A 21,908-nucleotide genomic window follows, 5' to 3' on the forward strand; every position below is an offset into this window, starting at 1 on the left:
GGATATTGCTATCTCGGGGTCATGCCACCAGAAAAATTGTTATGAAATATACACGGCTGCCAACAAGGATTTAGCATTACCAATTTTATTACCACAGTGCTTGCATTGAGTGTTAGCATTTTAAGTTTATTTAATTGGACAAGTTAATGTCCATTGTCTTGTCTGTATTTTTATATCCCATGACACTATGACTGGGCTTTAGGAGGCTCTGCAATGGCATGCAGTATGACACCCCATAGTCTCCTTTTCGCTTTCTAAGTCTCAGTTTCCCCACCTGCAAAATAAAGGGTGTTTCCACTGACATCTTTTAAAAGAAAACAACTTACATTTATTGAGCAAGCACCATGTACCCTACCTCTTTGCTAAGCCCTTTAATGTATTACTATCTCAAATTTATTTACTTTGGGCCAGATCAAGTTCTGGACATGGGATACAGAAGTGAATGAAAGAAAAAAATGTTTTTCTCATTGACTCTACATTCCAGTGGGGAGAACAGAACAAAAGAGAGCTTAAGTGAGTGAATGAATAGGTAGCAGTGTGGAAAGCAAGGCTGCTATGGAGAAAAATGAAGGCAGGAAGGAAGATATGAAATACTGCAGGGTAGAGTTTAAATGTTAAATAGGGTGGTCAGAGAAGACCATTTGAATACAGATTTTAGAATGGTTAGGGAGGGTCCTGGCCAGTTTGGCTCAGCAGTTAGAGCATCAGCCCGCAGACCAAAGTTGCGGGTTTGATTCTGATCAAGGGCATGTACCCCAGTTGCAATTCAGTCCCTGGCCCTGGTCGGGGTTGTTCAGGAGGAAACCAATTGATGTGCCTTTCTCACATCAATGTTTCTCTCTCTCTCTCCCTCCCACTCTATCTGCAGATAAAATGCAAAATATCCTCAGGTGAGGATTAAAAAATAAATAAACAAACAAATAAATAAATAAAATAAAATAGTCAGGGAGGGAGCCATGACGATGTATAGGGAAACCACATCCCAGGCAGAAGAAACAGCCAGTGCAAAGGTCCTGGGGCAGGACTGTGCCTGGTGCGTTGGATTGAGTAAGGGGGAGAGAGGAGGAGATGAGGGCACGGAGGGGAGGTAGGTAGGTTGTGCAGGGCTGGGTCCTATGGGCCATGGGGAGGACTTGGCCTTTTACCCCAAGGGAGCTGCAAGCCATGGATGCCTGTGAGGAGAAAGGGGACAGAGCCTGACTCGGATGCTCTGATGGCTGGTGTGGAAGGTCAGATTGTAGGGGCAAGTCTAGGCTGGGTGGGGGGAGGGGTGACTAGGATGGAAGTGACTGCATTGGTCCAGGTGAGCAATGAGGGCTGGACCAGGATAGGGTGGTGGCCCTGAACATGGTAAGAAGCAGCCAGATTCTGGATATATTTTTAAGGTTTAAACCCACAGGATTCGATAACAGAGTGTGAGCATGAAAGGGAGGAATCAAGAATGATATTAAGGTTTTAGACCCAAAGAACATGGAGAATGGAGATGCCCTCAATGAAGACTCTTGTTGGATTCTACTGACAACCCTATCTGGTAGAGTTTATCATTACTTTTAATTCCTAGGTGGAGAAACTGAAGCTCAGAGAAGTAAGGTGGTACTCCAATGTCACACAGCAAGAAGTGTGCATGACGAGATTCAAACGCAGGCCTTTCTGACTCTAGACCTATTCCTGCCTTCTTTGGGGACCAACTGTGTCTCTCTCCCCCAAGCTCCAGAGCTGTCCATTCTCTCTCTCTTTCATCTCCTGTTGCCATGACAATGAAACACAGTGTATTAGTTTCCTATGACTGCTATAACAAATGACACCAAACTTTGTGGCTTAAAACAACACAAATGTACTGTATTGGAGGGCAGAAGCCTGACATGGATCTCTCTGGGCTAAAATCAAGCTGTAAGCAGGGCTGGCTCTTTTTGGAAGAATCTGTTTCCCAGCATTTTTCAGCTTTTAGAGATCGCCCACATTCCTTGGCTGGTGGCCCCTTCCTCCATCCTCAAAATCAGCAATGGCCTTGAAGTCTTTTTCACATTGTATCACTTCAACACCAACTGTTCTGGCTCCCTCTTCCCTATTTAAGTGCCCATGAGAGTACAATGGACCCATTTGGTTGATTCAGAATAATCTATCTCCTCATCAGCTGGTTAGTAACCTAAATTCCATCTGCAAACTTAATCCTCCCTTTCTCATGTAGCATAACAGATTCACAGGTTTAGAGAGATTAGGGTGTGCACCTTTTGGTGGAGAGACCCTCACTCTGCTCACCATAGCCAGCTAGGTCACAAGGGCCTTTGTGATCTCATTATCCCCTGGGACCCAAATTTACAAGGCAAATTCACAACTTCCCACATGGTTGCTGGTAGGCAAACCTCTTGCCAGGCATCTGAACCTCTATGTCCTGACTTTCTAACTGCCATGGGAGCCAAACCTGAGGAAGCCCAGAACCCTTGCTCAAGGATCCAGACTCTGTTTAAGAGAGTTAAGGCCTCATTAACCAAAAGTTCACCCCCACCTCTATCCCCATCCTCACCCCCACCCCCACCCATCTTCTGGAATCCGGGCTGTACACATGTGTATGGGTATGTGTTTGGGCATGTGCGTAAAAATGACCTGGAGCACCTCTCAACACAGCAGGTGAGATACAGATCACCCAGTATCTCCAGCCAGACCTTCATGGGGAGAAAGTCATACTGCTCACCCCTCTACATGGTTCACTTCCCTCCAAGCAGATCTAAAATTTCATCTTGAAGCAGTGAGGACCAGGGTGGGCTTTTCACCAGGATGATGGTTCTGGAGATGTGTCTGAGGGAGCAGTTCAATCTGACTGAGCATGGGTAGAAGCTGGGTCTGCCTTTCAGGTGCTTGACACAGGAGAGCAGCTGATGGTCCCCATGGATGTCCTGGAAGTTGATAATGAGGGAGCCCTGTGGAAGTTTCTGCTCTCAGGAGCCATGGCTGGGGCAGTGTCTCGCACTGGCACAGCCCCTCTGGACCGTGCCAAGGTGCACATGCAGGTATGTGCGGGGTGGGGGTGACATGGTCCTTAAGCTATTGGGGGTAGGGATGAACAAAAGTGGAGCTGATGGCGTTCAGGATGGAGGTGTAGGAGGGTGGGGTTGGGACATGGGCTGGAGTTAGAAAGAGGCTGAATGGAGATGGAGTGGAGGTTTGAATTGGGGATGACGATGGAGCTGATGTGGATGGGGCATCGAGTTGAACTGGGGAAGGAGTTGAGAGAATGGCACCAGGGGCAAGGATCAGATAATTGGGAGTGGGAGTCTTTGGATGGCTTTGAAAACAAACAAAGTAGAACTGGGGAGGAGAGGAAGATGGATGAGATGGAAATGTGGCTCATTGTCAGGATTGGGTCTGTGTTGGGTTTGGGTCTGCACAAGATTTCCAGGACTAGCCACGGAAGAAGTTGGAGAGGGAATGGGGATGGAAGGGGTTATGTGGCTGGGAACAGGATGGGCTTGAGTTCCAAGACAGGATGAAGACAGGGTGGAGGACTTCTCACAGGTCCAGGGGCCTCCCTACCCCTAGGTCTACTCTTCCAAGACGAACTTCATGAATCTGCTGGGGGGGCTACAGAGCATGGTCCAAGAAGGGGGCTTCCGTTCCCTGTGGCGGGGCAATGGTATCAACATACTCAAGATTGCTCCTGAGTATGCCATCAAGTTCTCCGTCTTTGAACAGGTGGGGGATGGTCTGCTTTCCCCAGTCCCACCTCAAGTCCTCCCCTCCCCTAAACCACATCTCCACAAAGCTCAGATCATTATCCAAGACAGACATTCACCCTCCAGGTCCCAGACCTCTTCCTCTGCATGGGTTTCAGGTAGGAAGATGGTTAGTTATTCATTCTCGCTCCTCTCTCCTGTCCCAGTGTAAGAATTACTTCTGTGGAGTGCATGGGTCCCCACCCTTTCAGGAACGTCTCTTTGCTGGCTCCCTGGCTGTGGCCACCTCCCAGACACTCATCAACCCCATGGAGGTAAGAGAATAGCTGACGCATAGAAAATGGAAATTGGTTGCCAGCTGCTACTGCTTCCTCCTCCCCTGTCCCTCTCCTCTTTCGTGTAAGATATGTATCGGACTTCTATTCCAGATGGCTACCTGGTCACCTCAACACTATTTAGTCACCTCAACCTTTTTTTCCCAGTGACTGGAGATGCCACCTTTGTAATTTACAAAAGTCCTATATATGTTTGGGTTTATTTCTGGCCTTTCTCCTCCTGTTGCTCTGGTGTCTGTCTGTTCATGCACTACTATCTTATAAATTTTTCAATGAATAGACTTTACTTTGTAGAAGTTTTAGGTTGACAGAAAATTTGAGCAGAAAGTACAGAGAGTTCTCATGTACTTCTTCCCACATATACATAGTTTCCACTATTATTCACATCTTTCACATGCATTTGGGAAGGACATTTGTTAAACTTGATGAGCCAACATGAATACATTATAATAATAATAATAATTAGTAGTAGTAGTAGTAGTTTGTTAATCCTCACCTGAGGATATTTTTTTCCACTGATTTTTAGAGAGAGTAGAAGGGGGTGGGGCAGAGAGATGGGGAGAGGAGAATGGGGCGGGGGAGGAAAGAGAGAGAGAAAAAAACATTGATGTGATAACACATCAATTGGCTGCCTCCCACACAAAGGCCAGGGCATGGATACATTACTTTTAACTAAGGTCCATAGTTGACATTAGGGTTCACTTTTGATGTTGTACATTCTATGGGTTTTGAAAAATGTATAATAAGGTGTGTCTACCATTACAGTACCATACAGAATAGTTCCACTGCCCTAAAAAGCTACTCTGCCTTTTTACCCTACCTTCTTCCCGCTGTATCCCTGGTAAGAACTGATAATTTTAATGTCTACATACAGGGTGTCTCAAAAAGTGTATACACACTTTACAGCTGATAGCTCAACTGATGTTTCTTTTCAGACTTAACACATTGGAATTTATAATTATTCAAAATGTGTATACATTTTTGGGGACACCCTATAGTTCTGCCTCTGTCTTTAATTTCTGAGGTGAGCTATTTTATCATTCTTCATCCTTCTCTCCTTTATCAGTTTTTTGGCTGTTATTCTCTGTTGATTTTTCCATACAAAATTTAGATGCAACTTGCCAGTTCAAGAAACAAAATCACCTATTGGTTTTTGTTTTTAACTAGGATGATGTTCAATTCATAAACAAGTTAGAAATTGCTGCCATTTATATGATGTTGGATCTATGTATCCAGGAACATTCATCTTTTTTTCTATTAAAAAATTTTTTTTCCTTTATTAATTTTTTAGAGAGAAAGGAAGTGAGAGGGAGAGGGAGAGATAAAAACATCGATGAGAGGGAACATCAATTGGCTGCCTTCTACATGCCCCACACTGGGGATTGGGCTCCTTTTATATTCTTTTAAATTTTGTTATATAATTCTTTCCCTCATCTGGTTAAGTTTCTTCTAAAGTGTATTTGTTTTCATTGGCTGTGTAACAAATTACCACAGACTCAATTAGCTTAAAATAATGGGTTGTTTTTTGTTGTTTTTTTATCTCATTATTTCTGTGGATCATGTCTGGGCACTGGCTAGTGAAGTCATCTGCACAGGGTTTCATCAGGTGGAAATCAAGGAGTCAGCTGGACTACCATTGAACCCATGAGGCTCCTTTGCCAAGCTTCCTGGTTGTTGGCAGGATTCAGTTGCTTATGGTTGTAGGACTGATGTCCTCAGCTCCTAAAGGCCAATCCCTCTTCCTGCCATGTGGTCCTCTCCATAACAGTTTGCTTGTTTCAGATCAACAGAGAGGGTCTCTGATGCTTCCAGTCTTTCTACTTCTGTCTCTGGCAATACAATAGACCTCTTTTAAAGGACTTGCCTGATTATGTCAGGCCCACCCAGGACAATTTCTCCTGATTCACTTAAAATCAACTGCTTAGGGGGTCTTTATTACTTCTGCAAAATCTTGTCACCTTTGTCATTATCATGTAACCTTATCAGGGGAGTAACATTCCATTGTGTTCACAAGTCTAGCCCACATTCAAGGTGGGAGGGCATATCAGGGGAGGCATGAATCTTGGGGACCAACTTAAAATTTTGCCTACCACACTTGGTGTTCTGTCTTTTGCACAATTATAGAGTTGCCAATATTTTTATATTGGAACATTTCATAAAAATTCAGATTTCTGGCTTTTGGAAAATTGGCAGATCTGGCCACCTGGAGCCTGCACTCCCATGGCACTACATTTGGCTCGTATGAAGTGGAAGCTGCCACATACCCCACTTGGCTCATGTCACTTCCCTTACCCTCTTGGCCTCTATCAGCACTTGAACTTCTGAAATTTGGGTTGAGAGCACACAGAGGTCAAGGGATGGTACAAGGAGCTCTGGGTTTGACACTCAGCTTTGCACATTCCTGAGCAGTTTCCTCATTTGTAGATGGAGACAATGGCCACTGCTGAGGGTCACTGAGAGGATTAAATCAAATGAACTGCCTCACTCCTCACCCTCCCCAGGTACTGAAGACACGGCTGACCCTGCGCCGAACAGGCCAATACAAGGGGCTGCTGGACTGTGCCAGGCAGATTCTGGAGCAGGAGGGCACCCGCGCCCTTTACCGTGGCTACCTGCCCAACATGCTTGGTATCATTCCTTATGCCTGTACCGATCTGGTTGTCTATGAGGTATGGGTCCCTCAGAGGGGGTGGCAGGGGTAAACCCGGGCCCTAGAAGCTTCCTCCTATCCTCGTCTCTCTTGCAGCTACTCAGGTGCTTCTGGCTGAAATCAGGCAGGGACATGGCGGACCCTAGTGGCCTGGTCAGTCTGTCATCAGTGACGCTGTCCACAACCTGTGGTCAGATGGCCAGTTACCCACTGACTTTGGTGCGCACCAGGATGCAGGCTCAAGGTCAGCCTGGCCCTAGTGGCCACCATGTACCATCTTTCCCCCTTACCCCTCCACCATCCCTCTGAACTTTCTCCTATTCTCAAACTCTCCACATCTGATCCTGGCCACCTTCAATAAACACCCCAAACCCACCAAGTCTTTACACTCACCCCCAAATCTGATCCCAGCCCTCAAATTAATACATCACTAAAATGAACATCCATCTTCCAAATTATTCCCCAAAACTCCCCCCAAATGTGACCCAGCCTCCCATACTGACTTCAAGATATAGACCCCCAAAATGGTCTCCTAACTTCTCCAAATCAGACCCAGCCCTCAGTTGGCTCCAAAAGTCAGAATGGTTCCTAAATTTGCAAAATCTGACCTTAGATGTGCCAAAATTCATAACCACTTCCCCAGCAACCCTGGAAACTCCTCAAATGTGGCTCCCTCGAATGGACTCTCAGCCCCTAAACCAATCCTTAAACATCCAAATAGATCCTTAGCCAACCACCTTCCCCTTGAAATGTCCCCAAACTATTTCTTGGCGCACACTCCAAAATTTCTAGCAGATCTTAGAAGTTCCCTCCCAAACAGGCTCAAATGTTTTCTATCATGTTTCCAAAAAGGAAACCTGAAAATTCTTGCCCAAACTGATCTCTTGCTCTCCCAAACTGACCAATTTTCTCTAAAAGCCTTTCAAATACTTTTCCAACTAACCTCCCTTCCCAAACCCCTGCCCTGGCTTCACACCACACCCCCAATATTCCAGGCCCCCAGGAGGCCAGCTCATCTCTGAGGCCCTGAGCTTGTTCCTGTCCCCACAGACACTGTGGAGGGTTCGAACCCCACCATGTGCGGAGTCTTCCGGCGAATCCTGGCCCAGCAGGGCTGGCCAGGGTTGTACCGAGGTATAACCCCCACGTTACTGAAGGTGTTGCCAGCAGGGGGCATCAGCTATGTGGTGTATGAAGCCATGAAGAAGACCCTAGGCGTATAGGCAATGAGCTAAGCCACACAACCTGGGCAGAAATGGACAGGAGGATCCAGTGTCCCCCGGCTCCAAAGAGCCCTCCAGGCTCAGGCCCCAAGGAAGTTTTCTTCAGGAAAAGCAGGCTGGGGGTCTGGGTCAGAAGATGCTCTGCAGTATGCAGCCTGGAACTATTATGGACTCCAGTTTGGCTCAGAGTGGTCGGTCTGTCCTGGTTCCAGGGCAAAACAGTGAAAATGAAATCAAACCAGGAATAAAGTGATGGTTTCTGCTAGAGATGTCTGGGATACCTGGGTCCAGGAGGGGAGCTAGGGACCTGGATACTTAGGTCAAAGAGAGGAGCTATCTACACTCCCTGGATCACCAAGGGGAGCTGGGTACCTTGGGCCCCTCCATCCTGAATGGGAAACATGGAACCTGAATCCAGGTAAGAACTTGAGGACCTAGGAATGGATTTTGAAGCTTGGATCCCAGAACCTTATGTGAAGCAGGTATGAGGTGTGGAATTAGGGTCTGGGATCCCTCCGTCCTGGGAGGGAACCAATGGCCCAAAACCCTTTAGTTCAGGGGTAGAGTTGGTTTCAAGAGTCCTGGAAGAGAAGAAGAGCCCTGAGTGGAGAAAGGAGAAGAGGGTACAGGGAATCCCTGGGTTTTCTCCTGCTTTCAGGCCACTTCAACTGTGGAAGAACCTGATCTCCAAGACCTCAAGGAGGCCACGTGCCTGGCCTACCCTGCCAAGCTCCAGGGGTGCTAACCCTGACGTAAGGCCTAAATTCCAGCAACCAGTCGCCATTGCGTACGTAAGCTGCCACTCACTCCTGCTCCTGCTAATCCCCTCTTGCCGTCCGGTGGCCGGCTCCGCCCCAATGCAGCTGCGATTCCACTGGTTCCCACCAAAACTGGGCACATTTACTTCATTGCCATTTGCCGGGAGTGGTGTCAGTCACCTAACACCTGCCCCCGTCTCACAGCCATTGGCTTAGAAGTCAAGGCTAGAAAAGGATTCTGGTTAACAGGGAAAGCCAGTCCAAACCCAAGCACATCACCCAAAACTCCTCAGGGATTGGATTGAATTGACTGCCAATCTTTACTAGAACCGCCTTCCGCGTGTATTCATTGGCTTGAGTTCAAAGGAACCATTTGCTAGGCTCCTCCTTCCTGTCCGCTTGACTCTTGGGAGCGGTCAATCGGTTCTGAAGCCGCCCCGCGATTCTGGAACTCCCGCTTCATTGGACCTCCCGCCTTCTCAGGTCGCCTAAACTTGCCAACCCAGCGCCGGCAGCCAGCAGCTCATAGTCTACGAGAGTCGTCAGTCACACAGCGCCTACCGCCTCAGCACTCCAATTGGTCGCTTGCCTACAGAGCCCGTGATTGGTGTCCGGGGAGCAGCGGCCGCCTCCCATTGGCTGGGTCGTACCGTCCGTCACGGCGGCGGGAGGGGGCGTCCCTCTCCCCCCTCGTCGTCTTCCCAGCCGCTGGGTTCCCAGAGTGCTTCGCGGCCGTGTGGAGCGAGGCCTTGTTCCCGCGTTGAGCCGCCGCCGCCGCCGCCGCCGCCGCTGCCGCTGCCGCCGCCTCCTCCTCCTCAGCTTCAGCCTCCGCGCCAGGCCCGGCCCCGCCGCGCCATGTCGGACTACAGCACGGGAGGACCTCCGCCCGGGCCGCCGCCGACCGCCGGCGGGGGCGGGGGATCCGGGGGCACCGGGGGAGGCCCTCCACCGGGCCCGCCAGGCTCGGGGGACCGGGGTGGCGGGGGCCCTGGCGGGGGGTCGGCCGGGGGCCCTTCGCAGCCCCCCGGCGGGGGCGGCCCAGGAATTCGCAAGGACGCCTTCGCCGACGCCGTGCAGCGGGCCCGCCAGGTGAGGAGGCCGCGGGCCTAAGGGGCGCGCGCTCGGGCGGGGGAGGGGGCGGGGTCACGTGCGCGCGCGCCCAGGGTCGCGGGTGAGGGGGCGCCTGGGCCGCCCTAGGCTCCTCCAATGTGGCCCCCCATGAGTGACCCCCTGCTGGGGGAAGGGGATTCCCAAGAGCGGTCTCTTGCTCGTGCAGGGGCCCCGGAGTGCGACTCCTCACTTTGGGGACCTTCCCCCCGCCTTAGAACACGCGAAGGCATACTCCAGTGCCCTGGAAGGAAAGGGTCCACCTTCCCCGGATTGGTCTTATTTGGCCCCCAGCTTCCCATCAGGGCACAGCTCTGTTTGCTCATAACCTAGCCCCGTTTCAGCCCCCTCCCAGGAAGAAGGGACTTTGGGGGAAACAAGTTTTTTCTCTTGAGTATGGAAAGAGGATCCTTTTGCTGCCAGAGCGGGCAAGCACTTAAGCGAAATGGGGACGGTGGGCATAGGAGCTGGCTCTGTTTGATGCTTCCGGTGGCTTGAAAGCGTGGTCTCTGTCTTTTTGGGAAAGGGGGGAGGGTCCCACCACAATTTTTTGAGTCGGGATGACAACATGGAGGTGTCACATGCGGTGGGACTGACCTCCCCAGAGCCTGGAGCGGGGAGGCCCATAAAATTGGGAGCACTCGCCGCCCTCTCAGGAAGTAGACCCCAGCGCCCTGTACAAATGCCTCTAGGAGAGGGTGGGAGGTCCCGTTAGGTGAACGCCCTGCTCCACCCAGTGTGATCGGTGGCTTTCTCGCCTCATTGGGGTAGTGTTCTTATGTGCACTTGATCTGCTTGCTCACTGAACTGTCTTGATTGAGAAGCAGCTATAACTGGGGGAGTTGGTGCTATTTGCTATCTGTTGGGGTAGGATAAGGCCCCATCTAGGCAGCCCAAGAGCTTTGGCTCAAAGTGTTAAAAATTTTAGAAGTGAAACATAGAACCTTAGTTTTTGGTTTGTGTTTCTTTGGAAAACTTGTAGTAATTCCACAGACTTGTGTTAAGTTTGTTAAGATTGTTAACGTTGGGGTGTAGCTTTTCATGTGGCTAAATTGTAACGTGTTCCAAAAGGGTCTTTTGTTTTCCTCAAATGAAGATGTCAGATGCTCTGAAGCAAAAACTTCCCTGGGATTTGTTTCACAGATGCAAAGATTCTGAGAGTGAGGGAGATAATACTCCTCAGCATCCCAGAAGAACCGGGCTACGTTGTGGAGATGACCTGAGGGACCTTCTGTGGCACTGAACTTCTGTTCCATTTTACCCCTAGAACAAGTTAATGTGGGTTATAGAGTGGCCACAAAACAATTTAGGCCCAAATCTCATCAAGAAAGTTTTTAAATTCTTGGATAAAACTCTTGAACCCTGAGGCCTTAGGTGAAAATTCCTTCCAGAATGTCTTAACTTTTAGACTCTTCCCTAAATTGGGGGGAACCTGACTCCCAGTCCAAACAGCAAGATCAGAGAACAGGAAAGGTTTGGAGAAGTTGATTTGAGTCCCATGGAGATTGTTTTTTGGTGCTAATTTTTCTCTGCTTATAACTTCATCTCTAGATTGCAGCCAAAATTGGAGGCGATGCTGCTACAACAGTGAATAACAGCACTCCTGATTTTGGTTTTGGGGGCCAAAAGAGGCAGTTGGAAGATGGAGGTAACTACCTGCTGGTAGGAAGGGCCAGGGTAGAGAGTGAGGTGCCTTTGTTTGAATGTGGTTCAGAGGTGGGGGGAGCCTCCTGCCGTTCAGTCTTTTAAAACCTCAGCAATCCCAGCTTTGTTCATTCTTTTTGTTGGGCCGCCATCCTGAGGTATCAGGTGGCTGAGAGGAGAGCAGATTGACTGTGGCTGGGTCCAAGTTGTAAGTTCTCAAAATTGTTTCTCCCCTTCTGGTAGCCTGGGGAAATGCTGGTACTGGTATTGAGGCCCCACATGAGTAAAGTTTTGCTGGCCCTGAAGCATGCAGCATTACCCACAGTAGCCAAAATGATCAGTTGGGTGGCCAGCAATTTCTTTCAACCAGAACCCCGATGCCTAAGGCAGGTCTGATCCTGAGCTGGAAGGACTCAGATGCCGCCATCATTGTTTCCCTATTATAAAGGGCTTTTTTACCCTTAATGCTGGTGGCAGGATTGATGAAGTCTGGTCTCACTTAAGGGTTGGTCTCTGCTACTCTCCTCTCTCAGCTCTGATGTTGGGGTATAGCAGAAGGGGGGGGATCATTTGCCAGAATGTGTGGCACCAGCATCAGATTTGAGGCAGCTGTGGGTGGGTGGGTGCTGCATCTGACATCGTCTCTTTTTCACAGACCAACCGGAGAGCAAGAAACTGGCTTCTCAGGGAGACTGTAAGTCTATTGGATAATGCAGGCAGAGGGCAGCTTCAGGATCTTAGGAGGTTGTTAAGAGTTGGGAACTAGGAGCACTGACCACTTGTCCTTTATGGAGGCTGTAGGTGTTCATCTGGGGTTCGTGACCTTTGGGGTTCCCATAGCCCCCAGAAATTGAGGCAGAAATACCTAGTGTCTGTTTTTTTGAGGAGGGTGTATCATGCTCCAGTGCTCAGAAATGCTTAGCCTGTAATAGTACTAGTTGCCTCCATGGAAGCAGGAGCACCAGGGTTCCAGAGAGGAGCCAGGCCAATCTTTTATTTGGATTTTCTCTTTGCAGCCATCAGTTCTCAACTTGGACCCATCCATCCTCCCCCCAGGTAAGTTGTGATTTGGGTAACATGTTTCCTTGTCTGTATGTTCTCTCTGGCCTTTTTTACTAACTTGAGGGAGTGCTCTGCCTTGGGGCCCTGAACCATTTAGGGCTGGTCCACCAGAAAGTAGACTGAGAGGTAGGTAGAAGGTGCTGACTTTGTCCCTGTACTTAACCTGTCTTCAAGGCCAGAGGGAGGAGAGGGTTGTGGCACTTCATTGTAATGACAGAATGGTGGTCTCTGCACCCTGGTGCTTCCTTTGTTGGGGTGGGGATACTCCAGAAACACAGACATCTGTCTTCCTAGAAAAGGCTGGTTTCCCTTATTCATTCTCAGCAAATGCTTATTTCCTGAGAGCTGATAGAGCCTAGGGTAGGGAAGGTCTGCCTTTTTGCCCTGCCCTGTCCCCTCCCCCATATGACTTCAGTGAAACTGACATTGAACCCTTTAAGACAATAGATGTAAATTGACTTCATCAGATTGCCATAAAAGTGTACAAGTGTTACCCTGGTTTTGCTCAGTGGTTAGAGCATCAGCCCGCGGGCCAGAGTCGTGGGTTTGATTCTGGCCGAGGGCATGTACCTTGGTTGCGGTTCATCCCCAGCCCTGGTCGGGGGTCGTATGTGGCAGGCAACCACTGGATGTGTGTCTCCCTCCCTCCTACTCTATCTGAAGATAAATGGAGAAACGTCCTCAGGTGAGGATTTAAGAAAGTATATATATATATATGTATCTCCAAATGTTCACGCCCTCCCTGAGTTAGAGACAGCACTGATCCAGGGGCCACACTGCCCCAGAACAAGCCTCTCATGTCCCAGGTGGGGAAACAGGCTTCAAGACGTGGAATCACCTGCTGTGAGGTGAGAGCACCCCAGCCTCGATGCTGTTAGATTCTGTGTAGGGCCCAGCTGGTGTGGCTCAGTGGATTGAGTATAGTCCCATGGACTGAGGTCCTGGTTCAATTCCTGGTGAAGGCATGTGCCCAGGTTGCAGGCTTGATCCCCAGTAGGAGACATGCAGGAGGAGCCAGTCCATATTTTTCTCTCACCTAGATATTTCTTTCTTTCTCTCCCTTTCTCTAAACGTAATCAATAAAAAACATTAAAAAAAAAAAAGACAAAGATTCTGTGTAGGCTTGTGGGGTCTTGGTCCAATCATAGGACCATAAGAAGCAGGGTCAGAGGCCAGAAACATCTGGGATACCTTACTCCAGGGAGACCTTCTGCTTCTTTCCCATTTGAGACTGACCTTCATTGTCTCTCTTTGTAGGACTTCAATGACAGAGGAGTACAGGGTCCCAGACGGCATGGTAGGACTAAGTGAGTGTGGGTCACTATGGTTTGGGGTACCCATTATATCTACCACCCCACCCTGGGACAGTGTTCTGGGAGCCCCTGCCAGCCCAGAAGCCTTTGGTCTGAAAGGGCCTCTCTCATTCTGCTCTTACCTGTTCTTTCTGGACTAGAAGAACAGTGGAGCTCACAACATGGCTATCGCCCCCTTTAAGCATTCAGATGACCAGAAAACCCCACCACCAGCACCACCACATTATTTACTCAGTGCTGGCTCCTTCCATCAACTCTGCTTTTCTTTTTCTTACTCCATTTTTAAATAACTTTGCTTCTCCTTTTCCACCTAGTCATTGGCAGAGGAGGTGAACAGATTAACAAAATCCAGCAAGATTCAGGCTGCAAAGTCCAGATCTCTCCAGGTATGGATGAGCCAGATTTGTGCCAGAATGAATTTGGGCTGGGCTCTTTGCATTTTAGTAATCCCCTCACTTTTAACTTGACCAATAGACATGAAATACATTTGTTTATTTTACTGTTTATTTATTGAGTGTGTTCTATGTGCCAGGCTTAGGGTAGTATCTCTTCTGTACAGCACCTCAAGATATAGCTATGACTTCTGTTTTCTTTCATTTTATAAGTCGGGGGAGGACTGAAGGGAAAGATCTAGAACTGAACACAGGGAGCCTCATTCCAGATCTGCTGTGAACCAATATGCTAAGTTGCCACCTAAACTAAACACCTAGCGGAAACTAGACAGGAATATGGGAGGCAGGAAGGTGCATTAGAAAGAAAAGCTTTGAGGATGGGCGTGGGTTTGAATCCCAATTCTGCCTGCTCCTCTTTGGAGTCTGTTTTTTGGGGGTTTCTGAGGTGAGAGCACTGACCCAGGATTTAGACCTTTCAGAACCTGCATCTCCATCTACCTCATCTTTTTCTCTGAAAGTTCTGCCTCCCTTATTGGACTTTATGCTTCCTGACCTTGGCCTTGCATAGCGCAGCCTCCCAGGTGTTTGGGGAGGTAAATTTTTCAGGCTGCTGAATGGTGGCAGAAGTGGCCGGTGATTGTTCTGAAAGTTTCCTCGTTTCCACTAAAGGCTTTCCAGGGTCTGTAGGCCTGGGAAGGCACTGACCCTATTTCCTCTTCTTTCCAGACAGTGGTGGCCTCCCCGAGCGCAGTGTGTCCTTGACAGGAGCCCCAGAATCTGTCCAGTAAGTGTCTGGCTGGGCCTGTCATGATGGGAGTGAGCAGAAGTTCTCTTGATCCCTTTGAAAGTTGGGGGTAACTCCCACAATGTGTCCTTGGGCCCCAGCCCCAATAAGTGTAGTACTCTCTTCCTTGTTATCTATCAAATACATGTATTAGAGTAGTCACTTCTTTGCTTTGAGTTGAAGGTGGGGCATTGCCAGGCAGCCCTGTTCTTCTCCTTCCCAGGAAAGCGAAGATGATGCTGGATGACATTGTCTCTCGGGGTCGTGGGGGCCCCCCAGGACAGTTCCATGACAATGCCAATGGAGGCCAGAATGGCACTGTGCAGGAGATCATGATCCCTGCAGGGAAGGCTGGCCTGGTCATCGGCAAAGGCGGGGAGACCATTAAACAGCTACAGGTGAGGGGATGGAGCAGCGGACAGAAGGTTCCTTCCATCCCAAGAAAGTTTCCTTTCTGTGTGGTCTGCACACCACCCCCACCCCTAGCTGCTTTGCCAGTCTTTTATCCTTTTTGATCATGGACTCTGCCCCAAGTGCACTGACAGTTAACATTGGTTTCAAAGGAACGAGCGGGAGTAAAGATGATTTTAATTCAAGATGGTTCCCAGAATACAAACGTTGACAAGCCTCTTCGGATCATTGGGGATCCTTACAAAGTGCAGGTGAGTGCGCCCTGCAGGTGGTGATGGTGGTGGGTTCTAGAGAAATCAGAGAGCTGGTGGGCTGTCTGGAGATTTGAATGAAAGTGGAGAGGTTTTTCAAAAGCACTGGCTGTGAAGTCAGCTTAGGGTTCACGTTCTTGTGTTGAACCCTCCCTCCTAGTAGTTTGTACATGAGCAAGTGGCCTAACTCTGATCCTGTTTTCTCATCTGGAAAATGGAGGTGCTGGCCATGCCTGCCTCTCAGGGTGGCAGATACAGAGTTCAGCACCTGTGTGTCGGTCCTTAGCTTAGGCTTGTGACCCCTTGGTTTGTGGGAGGCTGGAGGTTCAATGGGGCAGCCAGACTTGCCATGTGCACCATGCTCGATGTCTTCGCAGCAAGCCTGTGAGATGGTGATGGACATCCTCCGCGAACGTGACCAGGGTGGCTTTGGGGACCGGAATGAGTATGGCTCCAGGATTGGTGGGGGCATTGATGTGAGTACAGGTCTGTCCCAGAAGATAGAGGGCCATGGGGTGGGGATGAGGCGCTTCTTGTGTCCATTAGCTAGCAAAGGCAGCAGAGTCACAGGGACAGAACTCGGCTGATCCTCTGCCTCCCTTCCTCAGGTGCCAGTGCCTAGGCATTCTGTTGGCGTGGTTATTGGCCGGAGTGGAGAGATGATCAAGAAGATCCAGAATGACGCTGGTGTGCGGATCCAGTTTAAACAAGGTCAGGGCCGAGTTGTGTGGGTACTGCCCTCCTAAGATCACCCTGAATGTCCACTATGGGCAGTGTGGCACCATGGTTAGCCTACTGAGCCTCCTTATGGTACCTCTTTACTCTTGGATCTTGTCTCCCTCTTCTGTGAGACAGCCCTGTGAGAGTTGGTGATGGGTAGGCTTTCTTTGTTTTCCTCTCCTATCAAATCTACTTCTCTCTCCCCCACCAATGGTCCATCTTGGCAAAGGCAGCCTGGTTAACTTGGGCACCCTGGGTTGGATCAGATCACTGTCCCAACTGTGGGCTCTTGCCAAGCCTGTGAGAGTCTCTGAGGGCAGGTCTGTGGGGAGGAGGGACCCCTCTGTTGCTTTTCAGAGATTTGTTGTGCTTAGTTCAAATAAAATGCATCCGTTAGTTCTGGGGGTTCCAATTGCAGAAAGAAGCCTCAGCCGCCTCCCTGCCGAGCTGGTCAGTTTCCTTCTCTGGGGACGTGGGGCCTGCCTGCCTCCTTCCTCACTCCTGAGTACGTGGAGTGCGGCGAGCGGCACTGAGTCTGAGATGTCTCAGACACCTAGCTTGGCACAGTGCTGCCCTGAGGAGGCGGTGGTTTGGAGTTGTGCTTCTCTTTTAAATCCGTGTCTCCGCTCTCTGGGTGCTGGCCTCAGATGATGGGACAGGTCCCGAGAAGATAGCTCACATAATGGGGCCCCCAGACCGGTGCGAGCACGCAGCGCGGATTATCAATGACCTCCTCCAGAGCCTTAGGGTAGGTGGCATGGGATAGGTGAGAAGAACTGGTGGGAGCAGAGGGGATGGGCCTGGCTTCCTGCATTCATTCTCTGTCTTTTTTCTGTTTTGCAGAGTGGTCCCCCAGGCCCTCCAGGGGGTCCTGGCATGCCCCCAGGGGGCCGTGGCCGAGGAAGGGGCCAAGGCAACTGGGGCCCACCTGGTGGGGAGATGACCTTCTCCATCCCCACTCACAAGTGTGGGCTAGTCATCGGCCGAGGTGAGTAGGCCTCTCCCTGCCTTTCATCCCTAACCTACTCTTTTCCTCCCACCCTCTCTTCACTGCCTATGTCCCCTGCAGGTGGTGAGAACGTGAAAGCCATAAACCAGCAGACGGGCGCCTTTGTAGAGATCTCCCGGCAACTGCCACCTAATGGGGACCCCAACTTCAAACTGTTTATTATCCGGGGCTCTCCTCAGCAGATTGACCATGCCAAGCAGCTCATCGAGGAGAAGATTGAGGTGGGCTCATGGAAGGTTCTGGGGGCCTAGTTTTGGCTTCTGTCTCCCACCCACTGACCTTTTCACATTCTCTTTCCTCCAGGGTCCCCTTTGCCCAGTTGGACCAGGCCCAGGTGGACCAGGCCCTGCCGGCCCCATGGGGCCCTTCAATCCTGGACCCTTCAATCAAGGGCCACCAGGGGCTCCCCCTCAGTGAGTACTCCGCTTCCTGGGATTTGGGACATGGGTGTCGATATGCTGACAAGAAGAGTGACAGGCCCTATTTTCATTTATCACCAAGAGGTCCATCCTCATCTTTCAGAAGCAGTGATTGTTCGGGCCCCAAACACAGTCCATACCAGTTCTGTTTCACAGACACCATCTTATACAAGATACTATAGGTGTTTACTGTGGTCTCCATCCCATATGTAAATCTATGCATGTTGATTTTGGAGGACTTTGTTTCACAGCCTGGGTCTTAGGTATTCTTAATTGTCCACATCTTTCTCTGGGCCTCTTTCCTACTAGCCATCCCTACCCCTGTAGAGGAGCAACCCCTACTCACATGTTCCCCATTTTTCTTGTCCTGCAGTGCCGGTGGCCCCCCTCCTCATCAGTACCCACCCCAGGGCTGGGGCAATACCTACCCCCAGTGGCAACCACCTGCTCCTCATGACCCAAGTAAGTAAGGCTGCCCATTTGAGGGGCAGCACAGGGTCTGGGCACAGAACTGGCTTTCTGTGTCATGTCTCAGCCCACACTGCCCTCCTCTTGCAGATAAAGCTGCCGCAGCTGCCGCAGACCCCAACGCAGCCTGGGCCGCCTACTACTCACACTACTACCAGCAGCCCCCAGGCCCTGTGCCCGGCCCCGCACCTGCACCCGCAGCCCCACCTGCCCAGGGCGAACCCCCTCAGCCCCCACCTGCTGGCCAGTCAGACTACACTAAGGCCTGGGAAGAGTATTACAAAAAGATCGGTGAGTGTGTGGGCTACTGCATGGGCTCAAGTCAGCCAGAGGGGCAAAGGAGGGCAGCTGTGTCCCCCTTGCTGTCCTCTGACCTCGGTGCTCATATCCTGCAGGCCAACAGCCTCAGCAGCCTGGAGCTCCACCACAGCAGGACTACACAAAGGCCTGGGAGGAGTACTACAAGAAGCAGGGTGAGTTATACAAAAAAGAAAAAAAAGTCATGAGGGTGTAAGTACAGTATAGGGAACATTGTCATTATTATGATTTTGTATGGTGACTTAGTGTGGTGAGCACATCCTAAGAATTAAGTAGAGAATCACTGTTGTACACCTGGAAGTAATACAATATTGTATGTCAACTATACTTCAACATAATTATTTTAAAAAAGCAGGCTGAGCTGGTGGGGCCTGAGGCAAGGCAGGGCCAGGCCCACTTTCTTGCCCAGCCACACTCACCCTCACCCCCCTGACAGCTCAAGTGGCCACCGGAGGGGGTCCAGGAGCTCCCCCAGGCTCCCAGCCAGACTATAGCGCCGCCTGGGCCGAGTACTACCGACAGCAAGCCGCTTACTACGGACAGACCCCAGGTCCTGGTGGCCCCCAGCCTCCACCCACACAGCAGGGACAGCAGCAGGCAAGTGGGAATTGCCACCCTCCTCCTCCTCCTTTTTCCTTCCAACCCCCAGCCACCGTCCATCCTGCCTTAGTGGGTAGCGCCGGAAATCCCTTCCCCTGCGGGGTGTGTCCTTGATGCCTGCAGCGGGGGCCGCGTGGCTGGAGGTCTCCGGGAGTCCCCATGAGCCAGGGGAAGTGTGCGCTGGGTCCAGAGGTTAAAGAAGAGGCCTCCCTCCGCCGGCTCGCTTGTTCCTGTGTAATGCTGTCGTGATGCTGGGGGAGAGTGCGAGACAGATAAAAGGTGGAACTGTTGAACTGGTGGGTAGTCCTGGGGGTGGGGGCAGCCCGGCCACTGCAACTTTGGTCACCATCCTGGCTGCTAACTCAAAATCTGGCCACTTGGGAAGAAAATGGATATTTTTTCCCCTCTCTGCATTACTTTTATGGCTTTTGTTCTTTTTGTTTTTAAACCCACGATCTTCTCCCCGACGGTGTCCAAGTGACTGTGTTTGCAGGCAGCCCCAGTGTGGGGTGGCCTGGCTCCAGTGGGGACACGGGGAGCCTGCAAATGGAACAGCCTCGGAGCCTCTCTGCTCCACCTGGGCTCGGCCTCTGCTGTCACGCCCGTGTCTGTGTCCCGGTCTTGTCTGTGAAGTGGGCATGATGATCGCTGCCACCTTCCAACCTACCTCACAGGGGTGTTGTGGGGACACCGTGATCTCTGAGATTGTTCATGTGATGCGCCGGGAGCCACCGCCTTCTCTCCTACAGACCTTGACTTGCTTCTCTCTCTCTCCTGCGGCCCCTGCTTCTCTCCTTTCTTGCCTTTGTGTCACTCTTTTCTCTTCCTTCTCTATCAAGGAGCCAGTCTGACTTCAGCTGAGTCCCCAGAGCAGTTGACTAGACAGTTACAGACACATCCTGCTAGCCACTGGCTTGGGAGAGGGGCTTTCTGGCCCCCTCCTTACTATTCCCCAGTCTCCCACCCCTGCCTCCCTGGCCCGTAGTGACCAATTCCTATCTCTTCCCTCTCCGCAGGCTCAATGAATCGAATGAATGTGAACTTCTACATCTGTGAAAATTCTTTTATTATTTGTTTTGTTCGGGGGCTTTTCTTGTTTGTGTTTTTTTGGGTTTTGCTTTTTTTCTTTTCATTCATTAGGCGAGAGAGCGATGGCTGCAATGGGGGTTGTGGGGGAGTCCTCTCTGTGAGTGGCTCGGAGGTCAGTGCCCAGCTCTCTCTCTCTCGCTTATTCTGTGTCACATCCTTTTTTTTCTTTCAAAATTGGGATCCTTCATGTTGAGCCAGCCATAGAAGATAGCGAGAATTAAATTTCTGCAAAAAAAAAAAGAAATTTTTTTAATAAGTAAAAAGTGAAGCAGAACCTATAAAATTATATATATTAAAAACCTCTATATCCCACCCTACTCCCAGCCTTCCTAAAACTGCTTTTTTCAAGGGAAAGCAATTTATTTTCTCCCTACCATTCTTGGCCCTCTTCATGTTTTTAAAATAAACTTTTAAAAAGGAAAAAAGTCACTCTTGCTATTTCTTTATTTTTTTTTTTTAGTTAGAGTTGGAACATTCCTTGGACCAGGTGTTATTGCAGGGAAACCCCTCCCCCTGCCCAGCATCAGTCAAGCCCCTCAGCCTCTCTGCTAATCTTGTTCCTCCCTCTGCCCTAGCTCGCTTCTCGCATCCCTCTCCTCCTGTGTCCCCTCTCCCAGGACTGGTCTGTCATGTTTCATCTGTTCAAGAGGACATTGAAACTGAAAACAAATTGAGAACAAAAAAAATTGTATGGCAGTTTTTACTTTTTATCGCTCGTTTTTAACTTCACAAATAAATGATAACAAAACCTCCCCATGTCTGCTGGGTGCCGTCTCTTTCTCTGTCCCCCACCTGCCCCCATAGAGTTTTGAAGCAGATGTTTGTTCTTTATAGATGTTGTAAAGCCAGATGATGGTAATTGGAAATTACAAGCTTTGTGTTGTGTTTTGTTTTTGTTTTTGTTTTTTTTTTTAAAGAAAACAGAAATATAAAATAGTTCTCAGCAGGCATTGTACTTTCCTATAACCCCCCCCCCTTTTTTTTTTTTTTTTTTTGGTTTTAAATAAAGTGCTTTTTGTCTAAAACTGTGCTGACCGAAGTTGTGTTTGTAGAGGAATAAGGCTTGGCCGATGAGAATTGGGGTACAAGTCCTGCCTAAAAATTGCCCTCTGGTTTTGCTTTGGGAGGGAGAAGCAGGCCACACTCCCGTGATGCAGTCTGCCCCGACCCTGTACTTCTCTCTGGGAACTTGGGAAGCAAAGCACTCAGGGTGATCCCCAAGGACAGGTGTTCCCATGGATGGGACCTTCCACCACAGCAAACCCATGGCCCTGCCTCACTGGAGTCAGCCTGGCCTTGCTACATGCTCTTTCCCTGAGGCGGGAACCTATGCTGTCCATGGAAATGGCACCAGTTCCAGTGCTTGGTGGCAGACCATGGCCTCCCAAGGTTGGGGACAGGAGATGGGAGTGTGAACTAAAGGGCCACTTGAACTGTCTGGCCCAGGGACAGTCATCTTGAGGCACACTGGACAGCAGGAGTGTTCCACTTGGCTTCATAGTTAAAGATAAACACTTAAAAATCGGGTTTCATATTCATAATCTGGATGCCTGGGCCCAGAGGCTTAAATGGCAGCACCAAGCAGAAGCCAGCAACAGTGCAGCCTGTAGGTGGGGCCATTCACATCCCTGTGACCTTCCACATTTGTTAGGAACCTGTCCCTGTGGAAGTGTTCATTGATGGC

At 50.0% G+C, this 21,908-nt stretch overlaps 2 protein-coding genes across 2 annotated transcripts; both read left to right on the forward strand.

Moving 5' to 3' along the window:
* Positions 1-2,409: 2,409 nt before the first annotated feature.
* SLC25A41 (solute carrier family 25 member 41) lies at positions 2,410-8,019 on the forward strand. Its single transcript, XM_036241060.1, has 7 exons — positions 2,410-2,628; positions 2,853-3,008; positions 3,538-3,690; positions 3,878-3,985; positions 6,508-6,675; positions 6,753-6,900; positions 7,707-8,019. Exons 1-7 carry the CDS (start codon positions 2,410-2,412, stop codon positions 7,877-7,879), a joined length of 1,125 nt encoding a protein of 374 aa, XP_036096953.1. The 3' UTR covers positions 7,880-8,019.
* Positions 8,020-9,492: 1,473 nt separating this feature from the next.
* Positions 9,493-20,980, forward strand: LOC118615507 (KH-type splicing regulatory protein). Its single transcript, XM_036240508.1, has 19 exons — positions 9,493-9,726; positions 11,296-11,392; positions 12,044-12,082; positions 12,405-12,444; positions 13,708-13,757; positions 14,078-14,149; positions 14,882-14,939; positions 15,163-15,337; positions 15,503-15,601; positions 15,979-16,077; positions 16,210-16,312; positions 16,969-17,069; positions 17,165-17,309; positions 17,391-17,551; positions 17,634-17,743; positions 18,123-18,211; positions 18,308-18,508; positions 18,613-18,690; positions 18,972-20,980. Exons 1-19 carry the CDS (start codon positions 9,493-9,495, stop codon positions 19,247-19,249), a joined length of 2,229 nt encoding a protein of 742 aa, XP_036096401.1. The 3' UTR covers positions 19,250-20,980.
* The last annotated feature ends 928 nt before the right edge of the window (positions 20,981-21,908 follow it).

Source organism: Molossus molossus, unplaced genomic scaffold (genome assembly GCF_014108415.1).
Source record: "Molossus molossus isolate mMolMol1 unplaced genomic scaffold, mMolMol1.p scaffold_m16_p_4, whole genome shotgun sequence".
Lineage (NCBI taxonomy): Eukaryota > Metazoa > Chordata > Mammalia > Chiroptera > Molossidae > Molossus > Molossus molossus.

Excerpts from the sequence above, each read along its gene's own strand:
- SLC25A41 (XM_036241060.1), top strand. The coding sequence starts at position 2,410 with ATGGGAGCCAAACCTGAGGAAGCCCAGAACCCTTGCTCAAGGATCCAG. Across the intron at positions 2,629-2,852 it reads AGCACCTCTCAACACAGCAG|GTGCTTGACACAGGAGAGCA; the intron begins GTGAGATACAGA and ends TCTGCCTTTCAG. Across the intron at positions 3,986-6,507 it reads CACTCATCAACCCCATGGAG|GTACTGAAGACACGGCTGAC; the intron begins GTAAGAGAATAG and ends CACCCTCCCCAG.
- LOC118615507 (XM_036240508.1), top strand. The coding sequence starts at position 9,493 with ATGTCGGACTACAGCACGGGAGGACCTCCGCCCGGGCCGCCGCCGACC. Across the intron at positions 13,758-14,077 it reads AGACGGCATGGTAGGACTAA|TCATTGGCAGAGGAGGTGAA; the intron begins GTGAGTGTGGGT and ends TTTTCCACCTAG. Across the intron at positions 14,940-15,162 it reads GGAGCCCCAGAATCTGTCCA|GAAAGCGAAGATGATGCTGG; the intron begins GTAAGTGTCTGG and ends TCTCCTTCCCAG.